This window comes from Erythrolamprus reginae, chromosome 8 (genome assembly GCF_031021105.1).
Source record: "Erythrolamprus reginae isolate rEryReg1 chromosome 8, rEryReg1.hap1, whole genome shotgun sequence".
NCBI classification, from domain to species: Eukaryota; Metazoa; Chordata; class Lepidosauria; order Squamata; family Dipsadidae; genus Erythrolamprus; species Erythrolamprus reginae.
Genome location: NC_091957.1, coordinates 44,479,604 through 44,504,593, shown reverse-complemented (window position 1 = coordinate 44,504,593; position 24,990 = coordinate 44,479,604). Strand labels below are relative to the sequence as shown.

At 42.8% G+C, this 24,990-nt stretch overlaps 1 protein-coding gene across 1 annotated transcript; it reads right to left on the bottom strand.

Moving 5' to 3' along the window:
• Nucleotides 1–24,904, bottom strand: LOC139171521 (transmembrane protein 47-like). Its single transcript, XM_070759817.1, has 3 exons — nucleotides 24,005–24,904; nucleotides 2,952–3,092; nucleotides 1–2,839 (listed from the first exon to the last, which is right to left on the bottom strand). Exons 1-3 carry the CDS (start codon nucleotides 24,204–24,206, stop codon nucleotides 2,658–2,660), a joined length of 525 nt encoding a protein of 174 aa, XP_070615918.1. The 5' UTR covers nucleotides 24,207–24,904; the 3' UTR covers nucleotides 1–2,657.
• Between the last annotated feature and the right edge of the window lie 86 nt (nucleotides 24,905–24,990).

The following is a 24,990-nucleotide window of genomic DNA, read 5'->3' as shown; positions in this document are numbered from 1 at the left end:
GCGGTGTAAAACATTATTTTATTGAGGGCCACATCAGGGTTGTGTTTTACCTCAGAGGGCCAGGTGTGGCGGCTGGAGATGATGTCATAGTGGGTGTGGCCAGGGTGGGCATGGCCATTATAGGTTTTTGACACAGGCTTAAGATGCATTTTCCCCCTTTTTCTTTCTTTCCACAGTTCTTTTTTTATTTCTAAATTTATATCTCATTGTTTAATTGTTTTCCAGGCAGAAAAAGCTATTTATAGTATTGTATTGTTACTCTTCAACTAATAATAAAAATGCAGTAACATAAATATCATTGATAATCTAACATCTAAATAACATTTAAAGATCTAACAACATACAGTAGGTAAATTTCCAGGATGGTAAATAAAAATGGCTAATTTTAGATTATCGATTGCAGATTGAGTGGACGTACATATGTAAAATCTGGCATTAAACTGTAGAATTAACATAGGATGTTGCTTGTTTTCTATACAGATCAGGAACTTACTTGAGGCCACATAATTGTAATCCAGTCCTCCTGCAGGACTCTGCCAGCCGAAAACGGCCCAAGCAGCCGCCTCGTGGGCCTTCATGTGGCCTGTTTTTGGCCAACAGAAGACTTCTGGAGGCTGAAGCCGAAACAGGGCCATATGGGCACCTCATAGGCCTCTGCAGCCCATTTTTGGCCAGCAGAAGCACCTCAGGCCAATCCTTTGATATTTCCAGGCTGGCCCTGTGGGCCAAATTTAAACACCCCGCAGGCCAGATTCAGCCTATGGGCCTTGAGTGTGACACCCCAATATAGAGAAACAGATATATAAACATAGAGATATAGATATAGATATACAGTGGTACCTCATCTTACGAACGCCTCTTCTAACGAACTTTTCAAGATACGAACCCGGTGTTTAAGATTTTTTTGCCTCTTCTTCCGAACTATTTTCATCTTACGAACCCAAGCAGCTGCTGCTGGGATGAAGGGGTTTCTTTTTTTCCCCTTTTTTGAAGAAAGAAAAGGGAGGGGCAGCTTGGAGGAGTAAAGATTTTGCATGCTTGCAAAAGCACTGAAACGGTGTCTTTTTAAGAAAGAAAAGGGAGGGGCAGCTTGGAGGAGTAAAGATTTTGCATGCTTGCAAAGGCACTGAAACTGTGTCTTTTGAAAAAAGAAAAGGGAGGGGCGCCCCCCTTGCCTTTCTTCCTTCCCACTCACCCTTTAGCCTAGCCTTGCTTCTTCCACCCGCCCCCTTTAGCTGCTCCTCCCTGCCCTCTGTTTGCCTCCCTTCTAAAGTTTGGGATTTTCCTGAAGGATTTGCACGCATTATTTGCTTTTACATTGATTCCTATGGGAAACATTGTTTCATCTTACGAACTTTTCACCTTACGAACCTCCTCCTGGAACCAATTAAGTTCGTATGATGAGGTACCACTGTACTATATACTGTTGTGAGTGTTCCCTGTCAGCCTCTGGAAATGTCAGCTTCAGAGGAGGAAGAAGACACAGAAGCTGTAATTTACCCTGATTTAAGAGAAGTGGAGGACGACAGTGAAGACGGAGGATTAGTAACAAATCCATCGGATGTTAGCATGGATAGTAATGCTTCTGCAGACAATGGGAGAATAGATAATAGTCTTGGTTAAGTGCCAAATTTAGGAGGTTAGAGAAAAGAAGAGCTTGGGGGAAAGAGGTTTTGAATCTGCTATTAAGAGTGTGTAAATTAATTAATTACCTCACATCCGGAGATAGCCGGAAATGAAGGACGCTTTTCGGCAAAGCGAAAAAGACAAGATGGATGTTTCTGCCGTTTCTCTGGTGAAGTAAGGTTTAACATTGCATGATTTAACCATTTGAAATTGCTTGAACCTGACCCAGAGATAAAGAGATGTTAGAAGCCAACAGCCTGCCCATTAGTAAGAATTTGTGACTTTGTAGTTTAGTCTGTGAGATTTGGAATGCACTTGCATTGATGAATTCCAGTGTGGAAGAAAATAAATAAAGAAGTGTTATTTTGGAAATTCAAGCCTTTGAAGAGAGTATTTTTGGAGCAGCAAAGCTAGACCAGAACATATACTGGTAGATATAGAAGTATGGAGATACCTATGTCATTCTTCCATGGTTTTATTCATCAGCGGCTCATAAATGCGTATATTTTCTGTGTTTTGGGCTTCTCGGTAACAAGTATATTTAGCATTAATGCATTTACAGAATCTCTCCCATTCACCATAACTTTCCTCCTTTCTATTGAAGATCTGCACAAGACGCCACACAGTAAAAGCTAAACCAAGCTGCTCTTCACCGTAGGAGCTACCCTCTCATAAATAAAATAAAAGACATAATTTCATACAAAGAAGATAAAAGTGAAAAAAAATAATATTTTTTTTTAAAAAAAGAGAGAGAGAAAAAATACATGAGAAATCTCAAAGCAGGTTGTGCTGGAGAGAAATGTGGCTGGTTGGCAGTGACGAGTCCTAGCGATGGAGAGTGTCCAACTGAAGGTCTTCAACGTCTTCATCTCTTGGCAAGAGGCTGGTCCAAATATCCATCCATAATGTGCTTGAATGTGCCCAGAATTCCCATGAATCCCCCATCACCCTTCCTTCTATCAGCTGCTCTTGTTTTTACTGAAGAGGCCTTCTCCAGGTCTGATAACCCAGCGACCTTCTTACAAGTTGTCCTAGTAGTAAGCGTCTTCATATGCATCAGTTCGTAGGCAGTAAAGGACGGCTGCTCCCAGCATAAAGATGGCCGAACCCCAACCCAACCCATAACCCCAGTTGAACTCATGGTAGCTTCTCAGCGGGCTGCTGTCGATGAACTTGATGGGGTAGAGAATTAAGGCACAGATCTGGAGAACCACTGGATCAATAGAACAACAGGAGAAAAAAAGTTCTGTTAAAGCCAATGGCCAAGATGTCAATATTTACTACCAAGCAGGTGAAAGTGGGGGCTCAGGAATTAGAAGACCTACCTGCTGCGAAGAGAAGAATCGACACTATCCGATAATAGTATTTATAGTTCCCCAGGCAGAAGGCTATCAGAGACATGAGGAAGGACAGCAGAGTGATGGTGGCAGCTGTCAGGATTAACACCAGGGTGGTGATTTGCCAGTCTGCAAAAGAAAAGGCAGAAGGAGAAAACAAAAAACAAATGAAGAAGAAACTTGAGTCGCAGTAACCATGGTAGGCAAATATTTGGGGCTGGGTGGATTGGAGTTTTTCAGTTTGCTTTTTAAAATTGGGAACAAAACAGAAATGGGAGGGGAGGGGAGGGGAGGGGAGAGGAGAAAATAGAAGAGAATAGAGAATAGAAAAGAATAGAAAATAATTACAGAATATAGAATAGAATAGAAAAAAGAATAGATAGAAAATATAGAATACAATAGAAGAGAATACAATAGAATAGAGAAGAGAATTACAGAATATAGAATAGAATAGAGTATAGATTATAGAATATAGAAGAGAAAATAGAAGAGAAGAAAATTACAGAATATGTAGAGTAGAGTAGAACAGAACAGAACGGAACAGAACAGAGTTGGAAGTGATCTTGGAGTCACTCCCTACTCTAGCAGAAGACCTTCACCATTCCAAATGGGTTTCCAATATTGTCTTTAAAAACACCAGTGTTGAGCATCTACAACTTCTGGAGGCAAGCCTTTCCAGTGGTTAACTGTTCTCAATGTCAGTAAATTTCTCCTTAGTTCTAGGTTGCTTTTACCCAGTGGTGAAATCCAGTTACCTTCCCTACCGGTTTGAAAGCATGTGCTTTGCCCATGCCATCGTTGCACAGGCTTTTCCACCCTCTGTGCATGCGCAGAAGGTTTGTGAATGCGTAAAGGGTTAAAAGCAAGAAAATGGTGACATCTGGGCAGATGGGCGGTGCCTCATGCTGTTGCTGCTACTGGTTGTCTAAACCAGTGTTTCCCAACCTTGGCAACTTGGAGATATTTGGACTTCAACTCCCAGAATCCCCCAGCCAGCGAATGCTGGCTGGGGAATTCTGGGAGTTGAAGTCCAAATATCTTCAAGTTGCCAAGGTTGGGAAACACTGGTCTAAACCACCGGCAGTGGCCGCCACCAGTACACACTTTTGCTTTCTTTCTCTTTCTCTCCCCCCCCCTCTCTCTTTCTCTCTCTCTCTCTCTCTCTCGCTTTCTTTTTCTCTCTCTCTTGCTTTCTTTATCTCTCTCTCTCTTTCTTTCTTTCTCTCTCTCTCTCTTTCTCTCTCTCTTTCTCTCTCTCTTTCTCTCTCTCTTTCTCTCTCTGTCACTCTCTTTCTCTCTCTCTTTCTTTCTCTCTCACTCTTGCTTTCTTTCTCTTTCTCTCCCTCTTTCTCTCTCCCCTCTTGCGGCACACCTGCCCATGTTCCACGGCACACTAGTGTGCCGTGGCACACTGGTTGAAAAACACTGCCCTAGACTAGACTAGGCAACAATTCTTCAAATGTTTGAGCCTTCAGGGAAATCATTCTCTTGCTTTTATTTTTATATTCCAGCAAGCTGTTTGCTGAACTTTTCAGAACCTCTAGAAATAATTGCAGCTTTTCATCACCCCTCTATATTTTTCTTTAAAATATTTTCTTCTTTAAAGACTTAAAGCAAATGCTAGTTGGAGGCCCCTTTTTTTTGAAAAACAAAAATGTTGTTTCAGGTGTATGCTGCCAAATGGCAAGGCTCTAATACAATAAAGCAACTGGGTGCCTGGAAATCTCTTTGTTTTTCCTGGAGAAGATCCTGCCAACATCCCCAGATCCATCCTTAGCATCAGAAGTGGGTTCTAAAACCCTTTATTACCCGGTTCGTGCAGTGGGCAGAACCTACCACCACCAGTGCTACCAATTCTTACAACTCCAAATACGAACTGAATAATCAAATTATCACAGATAATCCCCACTCGGTTAAAGACCTTGCTATACTAATAACAAAAGATTTAAGTGCCAAAGCCCACTGCAACAAAATAGCCAAGAAGGCTTCAAGAGTTGTAAACCTAATCCTACGTAGCTTCTGCTCTGGCAATCTCACACTACTTACCAGAGCTTACAAAACTTTTGCCAGACCCATCCACGAATACAGCTCATCTGTTTGGAACCCATATCGCATCTCAGACATTAACACCCTTGAAAATGTCCAAAGATACTTCACCAGAAGAGCCCTTCACTCCTCCTCTCGAAAGAGAATACCCTACGAGACTAGACTTTCAATCCTGGGCCTAGAAAGTTTAGAACTAAGACGCCTTAAACAAGATCTAAGTATTGCCCACAAGATCATATACTGCAACATCCTGCCTGTCGGCGACTACTTCAGCTTCAACCACAACAACACAAGAGCACACAACAGATTTAAACTTGATATTAACCGCTCCAAACTTGACTGTAAAAAATATGACTTCAGTAACCGAGTTGTCGAAGCGTGGAACTCATTACCGGACTCCATAGTGTCATCCCCAAACCCCCAACACTTTACCCTTAGATTATCTACGGTTGACCTATCCAGATTCCTAAGAGGTCAGTAAGGGGCGAGTACAAGTGCACTAGAGTGCCTTCCATCCCCTGTCCAATTGTCTCTCCTATATCTCCTATACCTTTCTTCTATTCCTACATCTCTTCTTCTATTCTTTCATTGATATGTTCTATTACTATATCTTCTTTTCTATTATTTCTTAGATATATTTTACTATGAGTATCTCCTCTATAACCTTCATCATGTATTTTACTATGTGTATATAGATATATACCCACTAAACCCCTCATTGTGTATTGGACAAAATAAATAAATAAAAATAAATAAATAAATTTTACCAACCTTGGAAGGATGGAAGGCTGAGTCAACCTGGAGCCTACTGAGATTCGATCTGCTGCAAATCACATGAGCTTTCTAGTTCTGTTTATGAAACTCAGAGAACCCTCTAGAACTGTGCTGCTGAAATTCAGTGGCAAAACTATTATTTGCAGCCGAATGTGTGTGTGTGTGTGTGTGTGTGTGTTTTGCTTTTTTGCAGTTTAGAATGGGAGCATTGACTCTTGCAGAGGCTTCTGTTGTGTGGCTGAAACTGTCCTCGGGGGCTTACATAAACCAGGAAATAAACACAGGGGAGGAAGGTTGGCCAGCCAGCGTTGAAAGCATCTTCTTTCCCCAGTTTGCCAGAATTGCAGGGCAAAAGAGAGGCAGAACGTGTGGCAAAGGGGTCTAAATCCCAAACTGAGTCACCCAGAAAGAGTGAGTGTGGTGTCACCAACTGGGAATTATTCCAAATCAACATGTGTGATGCACCAACAGAACCATCTAGAATTCCTATCCCTCTTTCACGGTCTCCTTTTGTAACTGAAAGGGCTGATTCTCCAGTTGTGATCCTCAGCCTTTAATTATCTAAGAAACAGAGTGTTAAAGTTCAGGGAAGGGAAGGGAACAGAAGGGAAGAGAAGGAGGAAGGAAAGTGAAAGAAAGGGGGAAAAGGGAAGGAAGGAAGGAAGGAAGGAAGGGGGAAGAAAGGAGAGTGGGAAGGGAAGGAGGGAGGGAGGAAAGAATGAAGGAAAGGAAGGAAGGAAGAAAGAAGGAAGGAAAGAGAGGAGACTGGGAAGGGAAGGAGAAAGGAGGGAGGGAGGGAGGGAGGAAGGGAGGAAAGAGGGGAGGAGAGGATGGAAGAAGAGTGGGAAGTGAAGGGAAGGAGGAAAGAAGGAAGGAAGGAAAAGGGGAAGAGAGGAAAGAGTACAGGAGATAATCTGAGCATGTTTACAAACTTTCTTTCCTGCACCACTGCCAAACTTTTCCCAATACCCCTTTCGAAATCAATAAAAACAGGATCAGGCTAGTCTGAAACTGAATTCCTGGTTTCTAGGATTTGGAAAGATCTGTCAGCTCTAGGACAGATGATGTGAAAATGTCTGGGGGAAAGATCAAAAGCAACATGAGAAAATATTATTTTACTGAAAGAGTAGTAGATCCTTGGAACAAACTTCCAGCAGACATGGTAGATAAATCCACAGTAACTGAATTTAAACATGCCTGCAATAAACATATATCCAACCTAAGATAAAATACAGAAAATAGTATAAGGGCAGACTAGATGGACCAGGAGGTCTTTTTCTGCCGTCAGACTTCTATGTTTCTATGTCTCCCTCCCCATTTACTTTGAGTCCCACCCTTAGAGTCAGCCCTGGAGAGCTTGCTCCCTTCGGGCATTTCTAGTAAGAAAAAAAATTGCCTGGACATTTAAACACTGATTTTTTTTCTTTTTAAAAGAAGTGTTTAAAAGTTCCAGGGAAGCTCTGGGTCACCAAAACCAACTCTTCTGTTCCTTCTCAACTAGGGAGTTGTAGACTTGGGGTTCTGCCAACCAACGGTATGCCTGGCTGAACATGCCACTCACAAGCCAACCCAAGATTTATTGGAAGGGTCACCGTTGGTAACTATGGAATAAACTAAGAAAACGGCTCCCTGGTTTGCAAGGGATTTAAAGAACAAGGAACTCTTTTGTCTAAAAAGAGAGCAGCTAGGCGGGCTTGAAAATCCTTCGGTCTCAACAGATGCTTCCTGTAAGGTCATGGACATGGAGGAATCCAAAACTCAATCTAGCTTTACCTCCTGTTGATTTTAAATTCAAGGTGATAAAATCAAAGAAGGAGGAGTTGTCAGATTCCTCACTATCAGAGGCTTTTTTCTGTTTCAGGCCCTTGGCTATTTTTCAAACTACAGTGATACCTCTACCTAAGAATGCCTCTACTTACAAACTTTTCTAGATAAGAACTGGGTGTTCAAGATTTCTTTTGCTTCTTCTCGAGAACCATTTTCCACTTACAAACCCGAGCCTCCAAAACTGTAACCGGAAAAGACGGGGAGAAGACTCTGTGGGGCCTCTCTAGGAATCTCCTGGGCGGAAATAGGGCTGGAAAAGGCGGGGAGAAGCCTCCTTGGGGCCTCTCTAGGAATCTCCTGGGAGGAAACAGGGCCTCCTCCCTCGCTGTGGTTTCCCAAATCACACACATTATTTACTTTTACATTGATTCCTATGGGAAAAATTGCTTCTTCTTACAAACTTTTCTACTTAAGAACCTGGTCATGGAATGAATTAAGTTCTTAAGTAGAGGTACCACTGTATTTCTGCCTGCTCTTTCAAAGTATCAGCTTTTTGATTTCTATTTATTTATGTATTTGTCAAACATGTGTAGGATAGCAGCTGTATGAGCATAACATAAGTAAAAAGTAAGAAGGACAGTAGGACAGGGATGGTAGGCACAATGGTGTGCTTACACATGCCCTCTTTCTTTCTTTCTTTCTTTCTTTCTTTCTTTCTTTCTTTCTTTCTTAGGAGTGGGGCGGCATACAAATCTAAATAATAAAATAATAATAAATAAATAAACGGTGGAGAGGTCAACTGGGGTTGGGGGAAGAAACCACAGAGTCAAGTAGTGCAGTGTTTCCCAACCTTGGCAACTTGAAGATATCTGGACTTCAACTCCCAGAATTCCTCAGCCAGCATTCAAAACTCAACCAAAGATCCTCCCAGACCATTCCCATTGGCACCGACAGAATATCAACCTAGAGCAAACCACATTCCTTACTAGAATGGATGATGTTACCTAGCTGGGTAACGAAACGTCTGTACAAAAACAACCAAGCTCAGAGAGCACCAAGGAGAGAAACATCTAATGACAGTTGTCTTCTTTCAATAAGGAATCTTCTGTGTGCTTCACTCCAAACATCAGAGGAAGTCGCCGAAGATTTGGGAAGCCAAACAGGTGGTCAGCCAATGAACTGAACATAAATCATCGGGTTTAAGCACTGGATGGGGATGGGGCCAGTGTAGCCAATCGACACATCTGTCGCTCCCCATCGCAAGCCTAAAGAGCCTCCTCCATGCAAGACAAATCGACACACTGCCCCCCACCCCCCTCCCACTTTCAAATCTGCACGCTCGAACTGAGACCAAGAAAGAAAAATAAAACAGTTTGCAGCAGGCTCCTGACACTGGCCCGCCTGCTTGGACCACGTCTCCTGGTTTTCTTCCAAGAAAGCAGAATTTGTAGGCTGGAATGCCAACCCTTGCCCTCCGGTTCGAGATGTTTGCCTGTGGGTTTTGGCTCAAGCTTTTGACTACACAAACTTCAACTGTAGAGTTGTTATGGAGACCGAAAACTTGCCGAGGAGGATCGGAGTAAACAAGAGCAGGCTAGTCAGAGCAAAACGTTCTCTGAATCAGGCTCGACTCTGCCATACGTCCATACAGAACGACAGAGTTGGACGGGACTTTGGAGGTCTTCTAGTCCAACCCTCTGCTTAAGCAGGAGACTCTATTCAGTTCCAAACAAATGGCTATCCAATCTCTTTTTCAAAACCTCCAGCGATGGTGCACATACAACTTCTGGAGGCAAGCCGTTTGTGAAGAGTTTCTGCATATTCATTCTTTCTTTCTTTCTTTCTTTCCTCCCTCCTTTCTTTCTTTCCTCCCTCCCTCCTTTCTTTCTTTCCTTCCTTCTTTCTTTACTCCCTCTCTCTCTCCCTCCCTTCTTTCTTTATTTCTTTCCTCCTTCCCTCCCTCCTTTCTTTCTTTCTTTCCTCCCTCCCTTCTTTCTTTCTTTCCTTCCTTCCTTCTTTCTTTCTTTACTCCCTCCCTCCCTTCTTTCTTTCTTTCCTCCTTCCCTCCCTCCCTCCCTCCCTCCTTTCTTTCTTTCTTTCTTTCTTTCTTTCTTTTTCTTTCTTTTTGTGACTTGTATACTGCCCAACTCCATACAGACTCTGAGCAGCTAACAGCAATATAAACAATAAAAACGGCAGTATAAAACTATAAAAACAATTACAAAACCCCTTAGCTCACAAACATCCATCCATTCAACAATATAAAAACAACCATTAAAAACAATAACAGAGCTATAAACGTTCATCTACGCGGCTGGGATAAGGTGGAGCCATTCACCGGCACCAGGCCTGCCGGAAAAGCCATGTTTTTACGGCCTTTCAGACTGACTTCAGTTAAAGACTGAAGATCACAACTGGGGAATCAGCCTTTTCAGTTACAAATGAGACCGTGAAAGAGGGATAGCAATTCCAGATGGTTCGGTTGGTGCATCACACATGTTGATTTGGAACAATTCCCAGTTTGGTGATACCACGCTCACTCTTTCTGGGTGACTCAGTTTGGGATTTAGACCTTCTGCCTCTCTTTTGCCCGGCAATTCTGGCAAACTGGGGAAAGAAGTTGCTTTCAATGCTGACTAGCCAACCTTCCTCCCCTGTGTTTATTTCCTGATTTATGTAAGCCCCCGAGGACAGTTTCAGCCACACAACGGAAGCCTCTGCAAGAGTCAATGCTCCCATTCTAAACTGCAAAAAAAGCAAAACAAACAAACACACACACACACACACACACACACACATTTGGCTGCAAATAATAGTTTTGCCACTGAATTTCAGCAGCAGTTCTAGAGGGTTCTGCAAGTTTCATAAACAGAACTAGAAAGCTCATGTGATTTGCAGCAGATCGAATCTCAGTAGGCTCCAGGTTGACTCAGCCTTCCATCCTTCCAAGGTTGGTAGAATTTATTTATTTATTTTTATTTATTTATTTTGTCCAATACACAATGAGGGTTTTAGTGGGTATATCTATATCTATATACACATAGTAAAATACATGATGAAGGTTATAGAGGAGATACTCATAGTAAAATATATCTAAGAAAGAATAGAAAAGAAGGTACAGTATAGTAATAGAACATATCAATGAAAGAATAGAAGAAGAGATATAGGAATAGAAGAAAGGTATAGGAGATATAGGAGAGCAATAGGACAGGGGATGGAAGGCACTCTAGTGCACTTGTACTCGCCCCTTACTGACCTCTTAGGAATCTGGATAGGTCAACCATAGATAATCTAAGGGTAAAGTGTTGAGGGTTTGGGGATGACACTATGGAGTCCGGTAATGAGTTCCACACTTCGACAACTCGAAGGGGTTCATTGATTCCACAGAGCCAGAGCCACCACAGAGAAGGCCCTCCCACACAGTCCCACCAGCCGACAGTCTGGCCGAAGGAACACTGAGAAGGCCAACCAAGGGGGACCTAACTGGCCACTGGGAAGTATGTGGCAGAATGTGGTCCTGTACATAAGCTGTTCCGAAGCCATGCAGGTCTTTAAAGGTAATAACCAACATCTTGTATTGTATCTGGAGATACAAAAATGGTTGGTCTTAAGCATAAAACTTATCAGGAAAAACTTAATGAACTCAATCTATATAGTCTGGAGGACAGAAGGGAAAGGGGGGGACATGATTGAAACATTTACATATGTTAACAGGTTAAAAAAGGTTCAGGAGGGTTTAAGTTTTTTTAATAGGAAAGTGAACCCAAAAACAAGGGGGCACAATCTGAGGTTAGTTGGGGGAAAGATCAGAATTAATGTGAGAAAATATTATTTGACTGAAAGAGTAGTAGCTGCTTGGAACAAACTTCCAGCAGACGTGGTCAGTAAATCCACAGTAACTGAATTTAAACATGCCTGGGATGAACATATATCCATCCTAAGATAAAATACAAGAAATAGTATAAGGGCAGAATAGATGGACCACGAGGTCTTTTTCTGCCGTCAATCTTCTATGTTTCTATTGGGAGCAAGTGCAGCTTACGAAGTGTCGGTGTTACAGGTGTATACCTAGGTACTCCCATAACAGCTCGTGCAGCGGCGTTTTAGACCAATTGTAGTGTCAGAATACTTTTCAAGGATGGCCCCACGTAGAGCGCATTGCAATAGTTGAAATGTGAGGTGATAAGGGCATGAGTGACTGTGAGCAGAGATTCCTGACCCAAGTAGGGCCACAACTGGGTGCACAAATAACCCAGAGGTGGGTTGCCATTATCTTCTTCTGAGAAATGTCTCCCAACTTTCCATTCTTTTTTTTAATTATTATTATTATTATTATTATTATTATTATTATTATTATTATTATTATTTATTGAATTTGTATGCTGCCCCTCTCCACAGACTCAGGGCTGCTAACAACAGTAACAAAACAGTATAATCCAATACTAAAAACAGTTAAAACCCATTATATAAAAACCAAACATACATACAGACATACCATGCATAAAATTTTAAAGGCCTAGGGGGAAAGTGTATCTCAGTTCCCCCATGCCTGGCGGCAGACGTGGGTTTTAAGCAGCTTATGAAAGGCAAGGAGGGTGGGGGCAATTCTAATCTCTGGGGGCAGTTGGTTCCAGAGGGCCGGGGCCGCCACAGAGAAGGCTCTTCCTCTGGGTCCCACCAAGCAACATTTTTTAGTTGACGGGACCCAGAGAAGACCCACTCTGTGGGACCCAACTGGTCGCTGGGATTCGTGCAGCAGAAGGCGGTCCCTGAGATAATCTGGTCCGGTGCCATGAAGGGCTTTATAGGTCATAACCAACACTTTGAATTGTGACCGGAAACTGATCGGCAACCAATGCAGACTGCGGAGTGTTGGTGTGACATGGGCATATTTGGGAAATATGATTGCTCTTGCAGCTGCATTCTGCACGATCTGAAGTTTCCGAAAACTCTTCAAAGGTAGCCCCATGTAGACAGCGTTACAGTTTGGGGCCACTTCTTCGTGGTCTCCCTCCCGCCTCCAAACCCACCAGCTGAAACTTCCTTAGCTTTTCAAAGATCACCTAAAGTCACTTTAGATGTTGCAAGGAGGATGTGGAACCATTGAGTCACAATTGAGGTGATACATCTCTCGCATCTACACTTAACTACCAATGACTGAATTCCTGAATGTGTCTGATATTTTTTTCTGTTGTAGCAACAGCAGCAAAATGTTTTGGAGAAAAAAAAAAACCACACATATTTCCACCACCACCACCAAAAGTCTCCCTCCATCAATCATTCATACCTTTCTAAAGCTTAGATATCTGCACTTTGCTGCTTGGATAATCCATTTGAGAGGGATACTTTTGAAGGCCATTTGGACAATTCACAAATTTATCACCCAGTTGACTAATTCCTAGGGGAGTTGGATTGATCTCCGAGAGCTGGTGAGGAGTGAGTTTTTACCTCTGAATTATAAATGGAGACAGATATGAAAGAAAAAGTAAGGATATAATGCAATGATAGAAGCACTATGGCCTAGATTTATTAGGCAAGAGAAAACAACTAACAGAGAAATTCAACAGCCAATGGAGTTTGAATTTGAATTGAAAAGAAAATATTTTTTGTAATCCAGATGATACAACTAAAAAAGGAGATGGCATGAGATAAATGATGTATACCGAAAGTAAATATACATGGAATTAAGAACTACTAGTGATTATATTGTGTGATTGATATATGTTTAACAACAACAACATTGGAGGTCTTCTAGTCTAACCCGCTAGTTAGGCAGGAAACCCTACACTATTTTAGACAGATGGTTATCCAACATCTTCTTAAAAACTTCCAGTGTTGGAGCATTCACATTTTCTGGAGGCAAGCTGTTCCATTGGTTAATTTTTCTAACCGTCAGGAACTTTCTCCTTAGTTCTAAGTTGCTTCTCTCCTTGATTAGTTTCCACCCATTGCTTCTTGTTCTACGCTCAGGTGCTTTGGAGAATAGGTTGACTCCCTCTTTTTTGTGGCAATCCCTGAGATTGATTGATTGATTGATTGATTGATTGATTGATTGATTGATTGATTCATTCATTCATTCATTCATTCATTCATTCATTCATTCATTCATTTGATTTTTATGCCGCCCTTCTCTTTAGACTCAGCATGACTTTACAACATGTTAGCAATAGCACTTTTTTTAACAGAGCCAGCATATTGCCCCCGCAATCTGAGTAGATATTGTTGTGTATACTCCTGTTCAGTTTGAGGATTTTGCAGATTCTGATAGTGTGTGTGTATTTGTTTGTTTGTTTGTTTATTGGATTTGTATGCCGCCCCTCTCCGTAGACTCAGGGCGGCTAACAACAGTAATAAAAACAGCATATAACAATCCAATATTAAAACAGTTAAAAACCCTTATTATAAAACCAACCGTACATACAGACATACCATGCATAAATTGTAAAGGCCTAGGGGGAAAGAATATCTCAGTTCCCCAATTCCTGGCGGCAGAGGTGGGTTTTAAGAAGCTTACGAAAGGCAAGGAAGGTGGGGGCAATTCTAATCTCTGCGGGGAGTTGGTTCCAGACAGCCGGGGCGGCCATAGAGAAGGCTCTTCTTCTGGGTCCCGCCAAGCGACATTGTTTAGTTGACGGGACCTGGTGAAGACCCACTCTGTGGGACCTAACTGGTCGCTGGGATTCGTGCAGCAGAAGGCGGTCCCTGAGATAATCTGGTCCGGTGCCATGAAGGGCTTTATAGGTCATAACCAACACTTTGAATTGTGACCAGAAACTGATCGGCAACCAATGCAGACTGCGGAGTGTTGGTGTAACATGGGCATATTTGGGAAAGCCCATGATTACTCTCGCAGCTGCATTCTGCACGATCTGAAGTTTCCAAACACTTTATGAATTTATGAATTAGTGGCAGGGCCTGATTTACAGGCAGAGGAAGAAGTGGGAGACCAACCACAGGATCTTCCTATGAGTTCAGACTCAAGTAAAGGAGAAACAGATATTAGATTGGTAAATTCAGATGCTTGCAGAGGCGGAGAGAGCAAGTGTCAGGGAAGAAATATTAAGGAGAAGAACGGGTTAATTAATTAAGTAATTAATTCATCACGTCTGGTGTCAGCGGAAGAGAAGGGTGGAGTTCTCAATCTGTATTAAAAAATATGGAGGTGTCTTTCCACGGCTCTGAAAGTAAGCTTTGTTTTATGTGTTTTTAATTGCAATTTTTATTACCCTACCCATAAATTTTAAAATGAATGGTGGAATGCTTTGAGGATGTTTATGCTGCCTTAACTACTAAAGACTGAGATAAGAGAGACTACATACCGAGATGATCACCTCGAGGTTTGACTACACTCTCTACATGGGGCTACCTTTGAAAAGTGTTCGGAAACTTCAGATCGTGCAGAATGCGGCCGCGAGAGCTATCGTGGGGCTTCCTAGATTCGCCCACATTTCTACAACACTCCGTGGCCTGCACTGGCTGCCGATCGGCTTCTGGTCACAATTCAAAGTGTTGGTAATGACCTTTAAAGCCCTTCATGGCATTGGACCAGAATACCTCCGGGACCGCCTTCTATCGCACGAATCCCAGCGGCCGATAAGATCCCACAGAGTTGGCCTTCTCCGGGTCCCATCAACCAAACAATGTCGTTTGGCAGGCCCCAGGGGAAGAGCCTTCTATGTGGCGGCCCCGGCCCTCTGGAATCAACTCCCCCCGGAGATTAGAACGGCCCCCACCCTCCTTGTCTTTCGCAAGTTACTGAAGACCCACCTATATCGCCAGGCATGGGGGAATTAAGACATCTCCCCCAGGCTTTCTTATATTTTATGTTTGGTATGTATGTGTTGTAAGGTTTTTAAATTGTTGGGGTTTTTTTTTAATGTAATTTTATTATTAGATTTGTTCCATTGTTATACTGTTTTTATTATTGTTGTGAGCCACCCCGAATTGAATTGAATTGAATGATGCAGTTTGTAACAGAAGGAAGAAAAATAAAGATGATGTTTTGTTTTTACAAATCTCTGCATTTAGCAAGCCTTTATACCAATTAACAGTGGCCTTAGCCGAAGATCAGAACAGATATCAGAGATATTGGAAGACTGTTATCATGTCTCCCCTGATCCTTCTTTTCATTAAACTAGATCTACCCAGTTCCAGCAGCCCTTCTTCATATGTTTTAGCCTCCAGTCCCCTAATCATCTTTGTCGCTCTTCTCTGCACTTTTTTTTGAGTCTTGACATCCGTTTTGCATCGTGGCGACCAAAACTGAATGCAGAAATAAAATAAAATATAAAATATAAAATATAAAATATAAAATATAAAATATAAAATATAAAATATAAAATATAAAATATAAAATATAAAATATAAAATATAAAATATAAAATATAAAATATAAAATATAAAATATAAAATATAAAATAATATAAAATAATATAAAATAATATAAAATAATATAAAATTAAAAATATATATATATATAAATATAAATATAAATATAAAAATAAATAAAAATAAATAAAAATAAATAAAAATAAATAAAAATAAATAAAAATAAATAAAAATAAATAAAAATAAATAAAAATAAAAATAAAAATAAAAATAAAATAAAATAAATGGAAACAGATGGGTTCAAATCAGTGGGTGAAATGTTCCCAGTTCACTCGTGCCTGTCGGTCGTGGGAGAGCCAGAGGTGAAGGGAACACAAGGCTCCACTCAGACACCCAGAGGCCACCATTTGGGTTCTTTTACCCGCTGCACATGCACAAAATAGTTTGCGCATGTGCAGAGGGTAAAAAAAACCCCAAATGGCAGTGTCTGGGCATGATGGGCGGAGCCTCGTACTCCCTTCGTGACCGGCTCTCCGACGACCGACCGACAGGCACGAGCCAACCGGGAGCGTTTCACCCCTGGATCAAACCTTCTTTAGATGTTTTATTTGGTAATCTTCCTCCAGTCTTTTCCCCTGACCCGAGGCAGCGAAGAGACAAGTTTAAGCATTATTTCTTCACTTAGCCACAACGGCTTGAGTTTGCATAACTCTGAGGCACATCTTACGAACCACAATTGTTGGGTTCAGATAAACTCTGAAAACAACGCCAAACCGATCCAATTATGCGTGACCGGGATGTCTCCAAGCAATTTCGCCCTTGTCTGGGATTAGATAGAGGGTACAAGGAGAGGGTGAATAAATGCTGTTTTGAAGACTCTTAGAAAAGAGAGGCAAACTACTCTCCAAAAAGACTTAGACTCTGTTTCTGATTGGTCTAACACAGTGATTTTCAACCTTTTTTGAGCCGCGGCACATTTTTTACATTTACAAAATCCTGGGGCCCACCACCAACCTAAATGACACAAAATGACACTCTAAGACAGTACATATTATACATATTATCTCCCCCTTGTGTGTGTGTGTTTATACACTCTTGAACCATTTACAAAAACAGGTGAGGGCTGGGGGGGGGGGGGTTCTCTCTTATTCTTTGGATGCTTTTTATCATATGCTTTAAATCAAGAGTCACTTCTCTCTCTCTTTTGTTTCTCTCTCTTTTATTTATTTATTTATTTATTTATTTATTTATTTATTACTTGGATTTGTATGCCGCCCCTCTCCGAAGACTCGGGGCGGCTCACAACATGTAAAAAGACAAATCATAAGTAATCAACAATTTAAAATTTTAAAGATTTAAAAAACCCCACAAACTAACAGACTCACACACAAGCATACCATATATAAATTCAACGTGCCCAGGGGGGGGGGATGTTTCAATTCCCCCATGCCTGACGGCAAAGGTGGGTTTTAAGAAGTTTACGGAAGGCAGGAAGAGTAGGGGCAGTTCTAATCTCCGGGGGGAGTTGGTTCCAGAGGGCCGGTGCCGCCACAGAGAAGGCTCTTCCCCTGGGGCCCGCCAACCGACATTGCTTAGTTGACGGGACCCGGAGAAGGCCCACTCTGTGGGACCTAATTGGTCGCTGGGATTCGTGCGGCAGGAGGCGGTCTCGGAGATATTCTGGTCCAGTGCCATGAAGGGCTTTAAAGGTCATAACCAACACTTTGAATTGTGACCGGAAACTGATCGGCAGCCAGTGCAGACTGCGGAGTGATGGTGAAACATGGGCATACCTGGGTAAGCCCATGACTGCTCTCGCAGCTGCATTCTGCACGATCTGGAGTTTCCGAACACTTTTCAAAGGTAGCCCCATGTAGAGAGCATTACAGTAGTCGAACCTCGAGGTGATGAGGGCATGAGTGACTGTGAGCAGTGAGTCCCGGTCCAGATAGGGCCGCAACTGGTGCACCAGGCGAACCTGGGCAAACGTCCCCCTCGCCACAGCTGCGAGATGTTGTTCTAATGTGAGCTGTGGATCGAGGAGGACGCCCAAGTTGCGGACCCTCTCAGAGGGGGTCAATAATTCCCCCCCCAGGGTAATGGACGGACAGATGGAGTTGTCCTTGGGAGGCAAAACCCACAGCCACTCCGTCTTATCCGGGTTGAGTTTGAGTCTGTTGACACCCATCCAGGCCCCAACAGCCTCCAGGCACCGGCACATCACTTCCACCGCTTCGTTGACTGGGCATGGGGTGGAGATGTAAAGCTGGGTATCATCGGCATATTGATGATACCTCACCCCATGTCCTTGGATGATCTCACCCAGCGGTTTCATGTAGATGTTAAATAGCAGGGGGGAGAGGACCGACCCCTGAGGCACCCCACAAGGGAGAGACCTAGGAGTCGACCTCTGTCCCCCCACTAACACCGACTGCAACCGGCCAGAGAGGTAGGAGGAGAACCACTGAAGAACAGTGCCTCCCACTCCCAACCCCTCCAGCCGGCGCAGAAGGATACCATGGTCGATGGTATCGAAAGCCGCTGAGAGGTCAAGGAGCACCAGGACAGAGGATAAACCCCTGTCCCGGGCCCGCCAGAGATCATCCATCAACGCGACCAAAGCGGTTTCCGTGCTGTAACCGGGCCTGAAACCCGACTGCTGGGGACCTAGATAATCGGCTTCTTCCAAGGACCGCTGGAGCTGGAGTGCCACCACCTTCTCAACAACCTTCCCCATAAAGGGAAGGTTGGAGACTGGACGGTAGTTATTAAGCACAGCTGGGTCCAGGGAGGGCTTCTTGAGGAGGGGGCGCACAAGCGCTTCTTTATAGAGTGATGGAAAAACTCCCCTCCCCAAGGAAGCGTTGGTAATCTTTCCTTTCATTCTCTGCCTCAATCATTTTCTCATTTATCTTCTTTTCTCTCACTTGTCTCTCGCCCTTCCTCTCCTTCTCTCTCTCTTCCTTGATTTCTTTCTCTCTTTCTCTCACTCTTTCTTTCTCTCTCTTTCTCTGTTGATCTTTCTCTCCCCCTCTCTCTTTCTCTCTCATTCTTGTTCTCTCTCCCTCTATGTCTCTCTCTCTTTTTCTCTCTCTTGCTTCCTTTTTCTCTCTCTCTTGCTTTCTCTCTCTTGCTTTCTTTCTCTTTCTCTATCCGCTCATGCGGCACACCTGACCATGTTCCGCGGCACACTAGTATGCCACGGCACACTGATTGAAAAACACTGGTCTAACACATGGGAACTCCAAATCTCAACCAGCAAATGCTCTGTCCTACACATCGGCAAAAAGAATCAGAACTCCAAATACAAATTGAATAGACAAATTATCACAGATAACCCCCACTCGGTCAAGGACCTTGGAGTACTAAAGACCTAAGTGCCAAAGCCCACGGCAACAACATCGCCAAGAAGGCTTCAAGAGTTGTTAATCTAATCCTACGTAGCTTCTGATCTGGCAATTTCACACTACTTACCGGAGCTTACAAAACTTTCGCCAGACCCATCCTAGAATGCAGCTCATCTGTTTGGAACCCATATCGCATTTCTGACATTAACACCCTCAAAAATGTCCAGAGATACTTCACCAGAAGAGCCCTTCACTCGTCTACCCGAAACTGAATACCCTACGAAACTAAACTTACAATCCTGGGTCTAGAAAGCTTAGAACTACGACGCCTTAAACATGATCTAAGCATTGCCCACAAGATCATATGCTGCAATGTCCTGCCTGTCAATGACTACTTCAGCTTCAACCACAACAACACAAGAGCACACAACAGATTCAAGATTAATATTAACGGCTCCAAACTTGACTGTAAAAAACATGACTTTAGTAATCGAGTCGTCGAAGCGTGGAACATTACCTGAGGATGACAAAGTCAGTTTCTTTGAAAGAGAACCAAATTAAAATGTTCTATAGATGGCATCTCCCACCAAGTAGAATAGCAAAAATGTTCTCAAAGACATCACCTCTATGTTGGAAATGCAAGAAAGAAATAGGATCCTACTACCACCAATGGTGGACATGTAATAAAGCCAAAATGTACTGGAAAATGATAGAGAAAATGACAAAAGAGATTACAAAGCAGAAAATAGATTTCACCCCGGAGTTTTGTTTGCTAGGAATTACTAACCAAAATTACAAAAAAGAAATTCTGTATTTGATTATACATATTTTTACAGCGGCAAGGATTATTTACGCGCAAAATTGGAAAGGGGAAGATATCCCCGAAGAAGAGGAGTTATTGCAAAAATATTAGACTGCGCGGAAATGGACATGATGACAAGACGCTTGAATGATCAGGAAGAAACCAAATTTTATGAAACATGGAACAATGTTTATGAATGGATAGATAAGAATAAAAAATAAAGAAAGAAGAGTAATAATTTTTTCTCATTGAGATTTATATTAGATTTAGTTTATATATATAGAATAGTAATTTGCTTTTTTTTTCTTAAAGATTTATTGATTTGAAACTAGTTAGAAATTTTTTCATTATATCAATTTTTTCTATTACATATTTTTTGTATTAGTAGCATTGAATTAGATATTCAATCATGTATTCCTTTTTCTGTATTTGCATTTATACTTTTGAGAAGAGCAGGGATGATACATCCCTACACTGTATGTTAAATGTTTGTAAGTCTGTATGTTATTTTAAAGAAAATTAATAAAAATATTGTAAAAAAAAAAAAATGTCCAGAGATACTTCACCAGAAGAGCCCTTCATTCGTCTACCCGAAACTGAATACCCTACGAAACTAAACTTACAATCCTGGGTCTAGAAAGCTTAGAACTACGACGCCTTAAACATGATCTAAGCATTGCCCACAAGATCATATGCTGCAATGTCCTGCCTGTCAATGACTACTTCAGCTTCAACCACAACAACACAAGAGCACACAACAGATTCAAGATTAATATTAACGGCTCCAAACTTGACTGTAAAAAACATGACTTTAGTAATCGAGTCGTCGAAGCGTGGAACATTACCTGACTCCGTAGTGTCATCCCCTAACCCCCAACATTTTACCCTTAGACTATCCACAGTTGACCTCTCCAGATTCCTAAGAGGTCAGTAAGGGGCGTACATCAGCGCACTAGAGTGCCTTCCATCTCCTGTCCTAAAGTCTCTCCTATATCTCATATATCTTCTCTCCTATCCCTATATCTTTTCTTCTATTCTCTCATTGATATATTTTGTTTTATATATTATTGATATGTTATATTTTCTCTTCTCTTCTTTCTTTGATATATTTTACTTGAGTGTATCCTCTATAACCCTCATTGTGTATTATTGTGCATTGGACAAAATAAATAAATAAATAAATAAAATACATAAAACATTTCTGCTGTGTTGTCTTTGCCTTTCTGTCTTCTTCAGTATCTTGGAATTTGGTGGGTTTTTTTTAATCTATAAGCATCTCATTTGGGACAGAGAAGAAGAAACATTCAGCCTTCCAAGAATCACCAGGGTTACCATCCTTGGAAATGATTGCAACAGACATTTGTTTAAGCAGCTTGTAAACCAAGGAGTATTTCCATTCCTGGGAGAACTTTCTCTTTCACTTGAGGTCTCTTTGACTCCTTCAGTGACCAATTAGGGCAGTGTTTCCCAATCTTGGCAACTTGAATATATTTGGACTTCAACTCGTAGAATTCCCCAGCCAGCAAATGAAGAGAAGAGAAGAGAATAGAAGAGAAAAGAAGAGAAGGGAAGGGAAGGGAAAAGAAGAGAAGAGAAGAGAAAAGAAAAGAAGAGAAGGAAAGGGAAAGGAAGGGAAGGGAAGGGAAAAGAAGAGAAGGGAAGGGAAGAGAAGAGAAGAGAAGAGAAGAGAAGAGAAGAACCAGGGGAGACATGATAGTGGTGTTCCAGTACTTGAGGGGCTGCTAGAGACAGGAGGAGATCAATCTATTTTTCAAAGCACCCAAAGGCCAGACAAGCAATAATAGATGGAAACTGAATAAGAGATTCAACCTGGAAATAAGGAGAAATTTCCTGACAGTGAGAACAATCAACCCATGGCAAAGAAGTCCCCTTCAGAAGTTGTGGGAACTTCATCCCTGGAAGCTTTCAACAAGAGACTGGATTGCCATTTGTCAGAAATGGTGTTTCTGGGGGCAGGGGTTGGACTAGATCAGTGTTTCCCAACCTTGGCAACTTGAAGATATTTGGACTTCAACTCCCAGAATTTCCCAGCCAGCAAATGCTGGCTGGGGAATTCTGGGAGTTGAAGTCCAGATATGTTCAAGTTGCCAAGGTTGGGAAACACTGGACTAGATGACCCTAGAAGGTCCCTTTCAACTCCGTTAATCTGGTTAAATTTAGGAAAATAAGGAAGAAGACCCTTAAAAAGCCATCCAAGTGAAGAAGTGTGATATCCCATGTTCTGGCTGTGGCTTGGCTGCTTCCCACCACTGGCTGCACCCAACCTTTAACAACCCAGTATGCAGCCTAGCAGTTCTGCAACCCAACAGGACCGACACAGACTTCAGAGGAGAATCAGAACTGCAGAAAAAACAATTGCTGCCAACCTGCCTTCCATTGAGGACCTGCACGAGTCAAAAAGAGGGCTGTGAAAATATTTACAGACCCCTCACATCCTGGACATAAACTGTTTCAACTCCTACCCTCAAAACGTGGCTACAGAGCACCGCACACCAAAGCAACTAGACACAAGAACAGTTTTTTCCCGAACGCCATCACTCTGCCAAACAAATAATTCCCCCAACAGTGTAAAACTATTTACTAAGTCTGCACTACAATTACTACTAGTTTTTTCTCATTGTTCCTATCACCCATTTCCTCCCACTTATGACTGTAGGACTGTCACTTGTTGCTTGTATCCTAAGATTTTTATTAATATTGATTGTTTCTTCATTGCTTATTTGACCCCTATGACAATCATTAAGTGTTGTACGTCATGATTCTTACCAAATGTATATTTTATTTTATATACACTGAGAGCATCTGCACCAAAGACAAATTCCTTGTGTGCCCTATCACACTTGGCCAATAAAGAATTCTGTTCTGTTCTGTTCTATTCTATTCCTTCATTCTGTTCTGCTCTACTCTACACTCTACTCTACTCTGCATTCTACTCTACTCTACTCTGCACTCTACTCTATGCTCTGCTCTACTCTACTCTCTACTGCACTCTACACTCTGCTCTACTCTACACTCTACTCCATAGTTCCCTCTAAGCTGAGCAGTGAGCAATCGCTCACTTAAAAATCATCATCAACTCAGAGTTTTCCAAACCTGCCCAGAAGCCGAGAGGGAAAGAGTGAGAGGGAAGGAGAGAGAGAGGAAGAGAGGAAGAGAGAGAAACAGATAGAAAAAAGAGAGGAAGGAAAAGAGAAAGAAGAAGAATGGGAGTAAGGAAGAGAGAAAGAAAATCAAAATCTAGTTTGAAACTAGCTCAACTATTTAAGTGGCATTTTGATATTGATAGAGTTGCCCTGTTATGAGCTCACTGTTATAGACACAGTACAGTATTTTATTTTGAAATTCTCTGAGGCAAAACAGGGTGGGTTTTTTATTTGTTTGTTTGTTTATTTATTTATTTAATATTTCTGTGCCGCCCAGTCCCGAAGGGACTGCCGCTCAGACACTATACTTTTCCGCCCACCCCCCAAAAAAATTAGACGGAACACTGCACTCTGCACTCTACTCTATGCTCTGCTGTACTCTACTCTCTACTGCATTCTACACACTGCTCTACTCTATTCTACACTCTATTCTACTGTACTCTACACTCTACTCTACACTCTACTCTACTCTACACTCTACTCTATGCTCTGCTCTGCTCTACTCTACTCTCTACTGCACTCTACACTCTGCTCTACTCTATTCTACACTCTACTCTACTGTACTCTACACTCTACTCTACACTCTACTCTGCACTCTGCTCTGCTCTACTCTACTCTCTACTCTACTGCACTCTACACTCTGCTCTACTCTATTCTACACTCTACTCTACTGTACTCTACACTCTACTCTACTCTACGCTCTGCTCTGCTCTGCTCTACTCTACTCCCACGGTCCGGATTTTGTGCATCCTCCCGCCATCAGCTCCCGATCTACCCGCCTCGGGATCCCGGACACCCCCCCGCCCCGCTTACCGCTTCCGAGGGTGGAGAAGCATTGCCAGCCGTCCAGGAGCTGCCGACACTCCTTCCAGAGCGAGAGCGAGTAGCGTTCCGATGTGACCCAAGCTGGGCTCAGCAGCGCAGCCACATCCAGAGCCAGCGCCAGGAAGGCGCAGAGCAGCGCGATCAGCTTGAAGGGGCGCACCGACAGAGCTCCCTCCTCGGCCGCCGACATCCTGCCCTGGAGGGACCCCTCCCCTTTTCAACCTCTAGTAAGAAAAAGAAGGAGAAGAACCGACGGAGGTGGGCGGCTGGCAAAAACCGCCGGGAGACCCTTGAGAAGCGCCCGGCCTTTTGCGCGGCACCAGCGGGCGAAAGTTGGCCAAAGGGAGGCGCGCAGCCGGGGGAGGCGAGGGTCCCGCCCGCCCCGAGGTCCGCCCCCTCCAGCCCCCTTGGAGGACGGCCGTGGGATCCTAGAGACCCCCCTTCCTCTCCCTTTCTTCCCCTGAGCCGGACTGGGGAGCCCCGACGACGGGCGGGCTGGGCTTTCAGAGCCGAGGAGAGGGAGAAATTCTCCCGCCGGCTTCGGACAAGTCGGCACCGGAAGGGAAGGGGAGAGCTCTGCGTTGCCCGTCTTGGACTGCTGAGCTCGGTTCCTTTGAGTTGACGGGGTTGGGGTCGCTCTCGACGAGTGTGTCTCTACCTGCGTTTGTAGAATAACAATAGCAATTCATGGAATGGAATGGCATGGAATGGAGGAGAGGAGAGGAAGAAGAGGAGAGGAGAGAGAAAAGAGAAGAGAGGAGAATAAACAACAAAATCTAAGTATTGCCCACAAGATCATATGTTGCAATGTCCTGCCTGTCAAAGACTACTTCAGCTTCAACCACAACAACACAAGAGCACACAACAGATTCAAGCTTAACATTAACCACTCCAAACTTGACTGTAAAAAATATGACTTTAGTAATCGGGTTGTTAAAGCGTGGAACTCATTACTGGACTCCGTAGTATCATCC

Bases quoted from the DNA above. Each gene is read 5' to 3' on its own strand.
- LOC139171521 (XM_070759817.1), bottom strand. From the start codon at position 24,206: ATGTCGGCGGCCGAGGAGGGAGCTCTGTCGGTGCGCCCCTTCAAGCTG. The intron at 3,093-24,004 runs GTAAGCGGGGCG...TTTCTTTTGCAG, and splicing joins CTTCTCCACCCTCGGAAGCG to ACTGGCAAATCACCACCCTG. The intron at 2,840-2,951 runs GTAGGTCTTCTA...CTATTGATCCAG, and splicing joins GATTCTTCTCTTCGCAGCAG to TGGTTCTCCAGATCTGTGCC.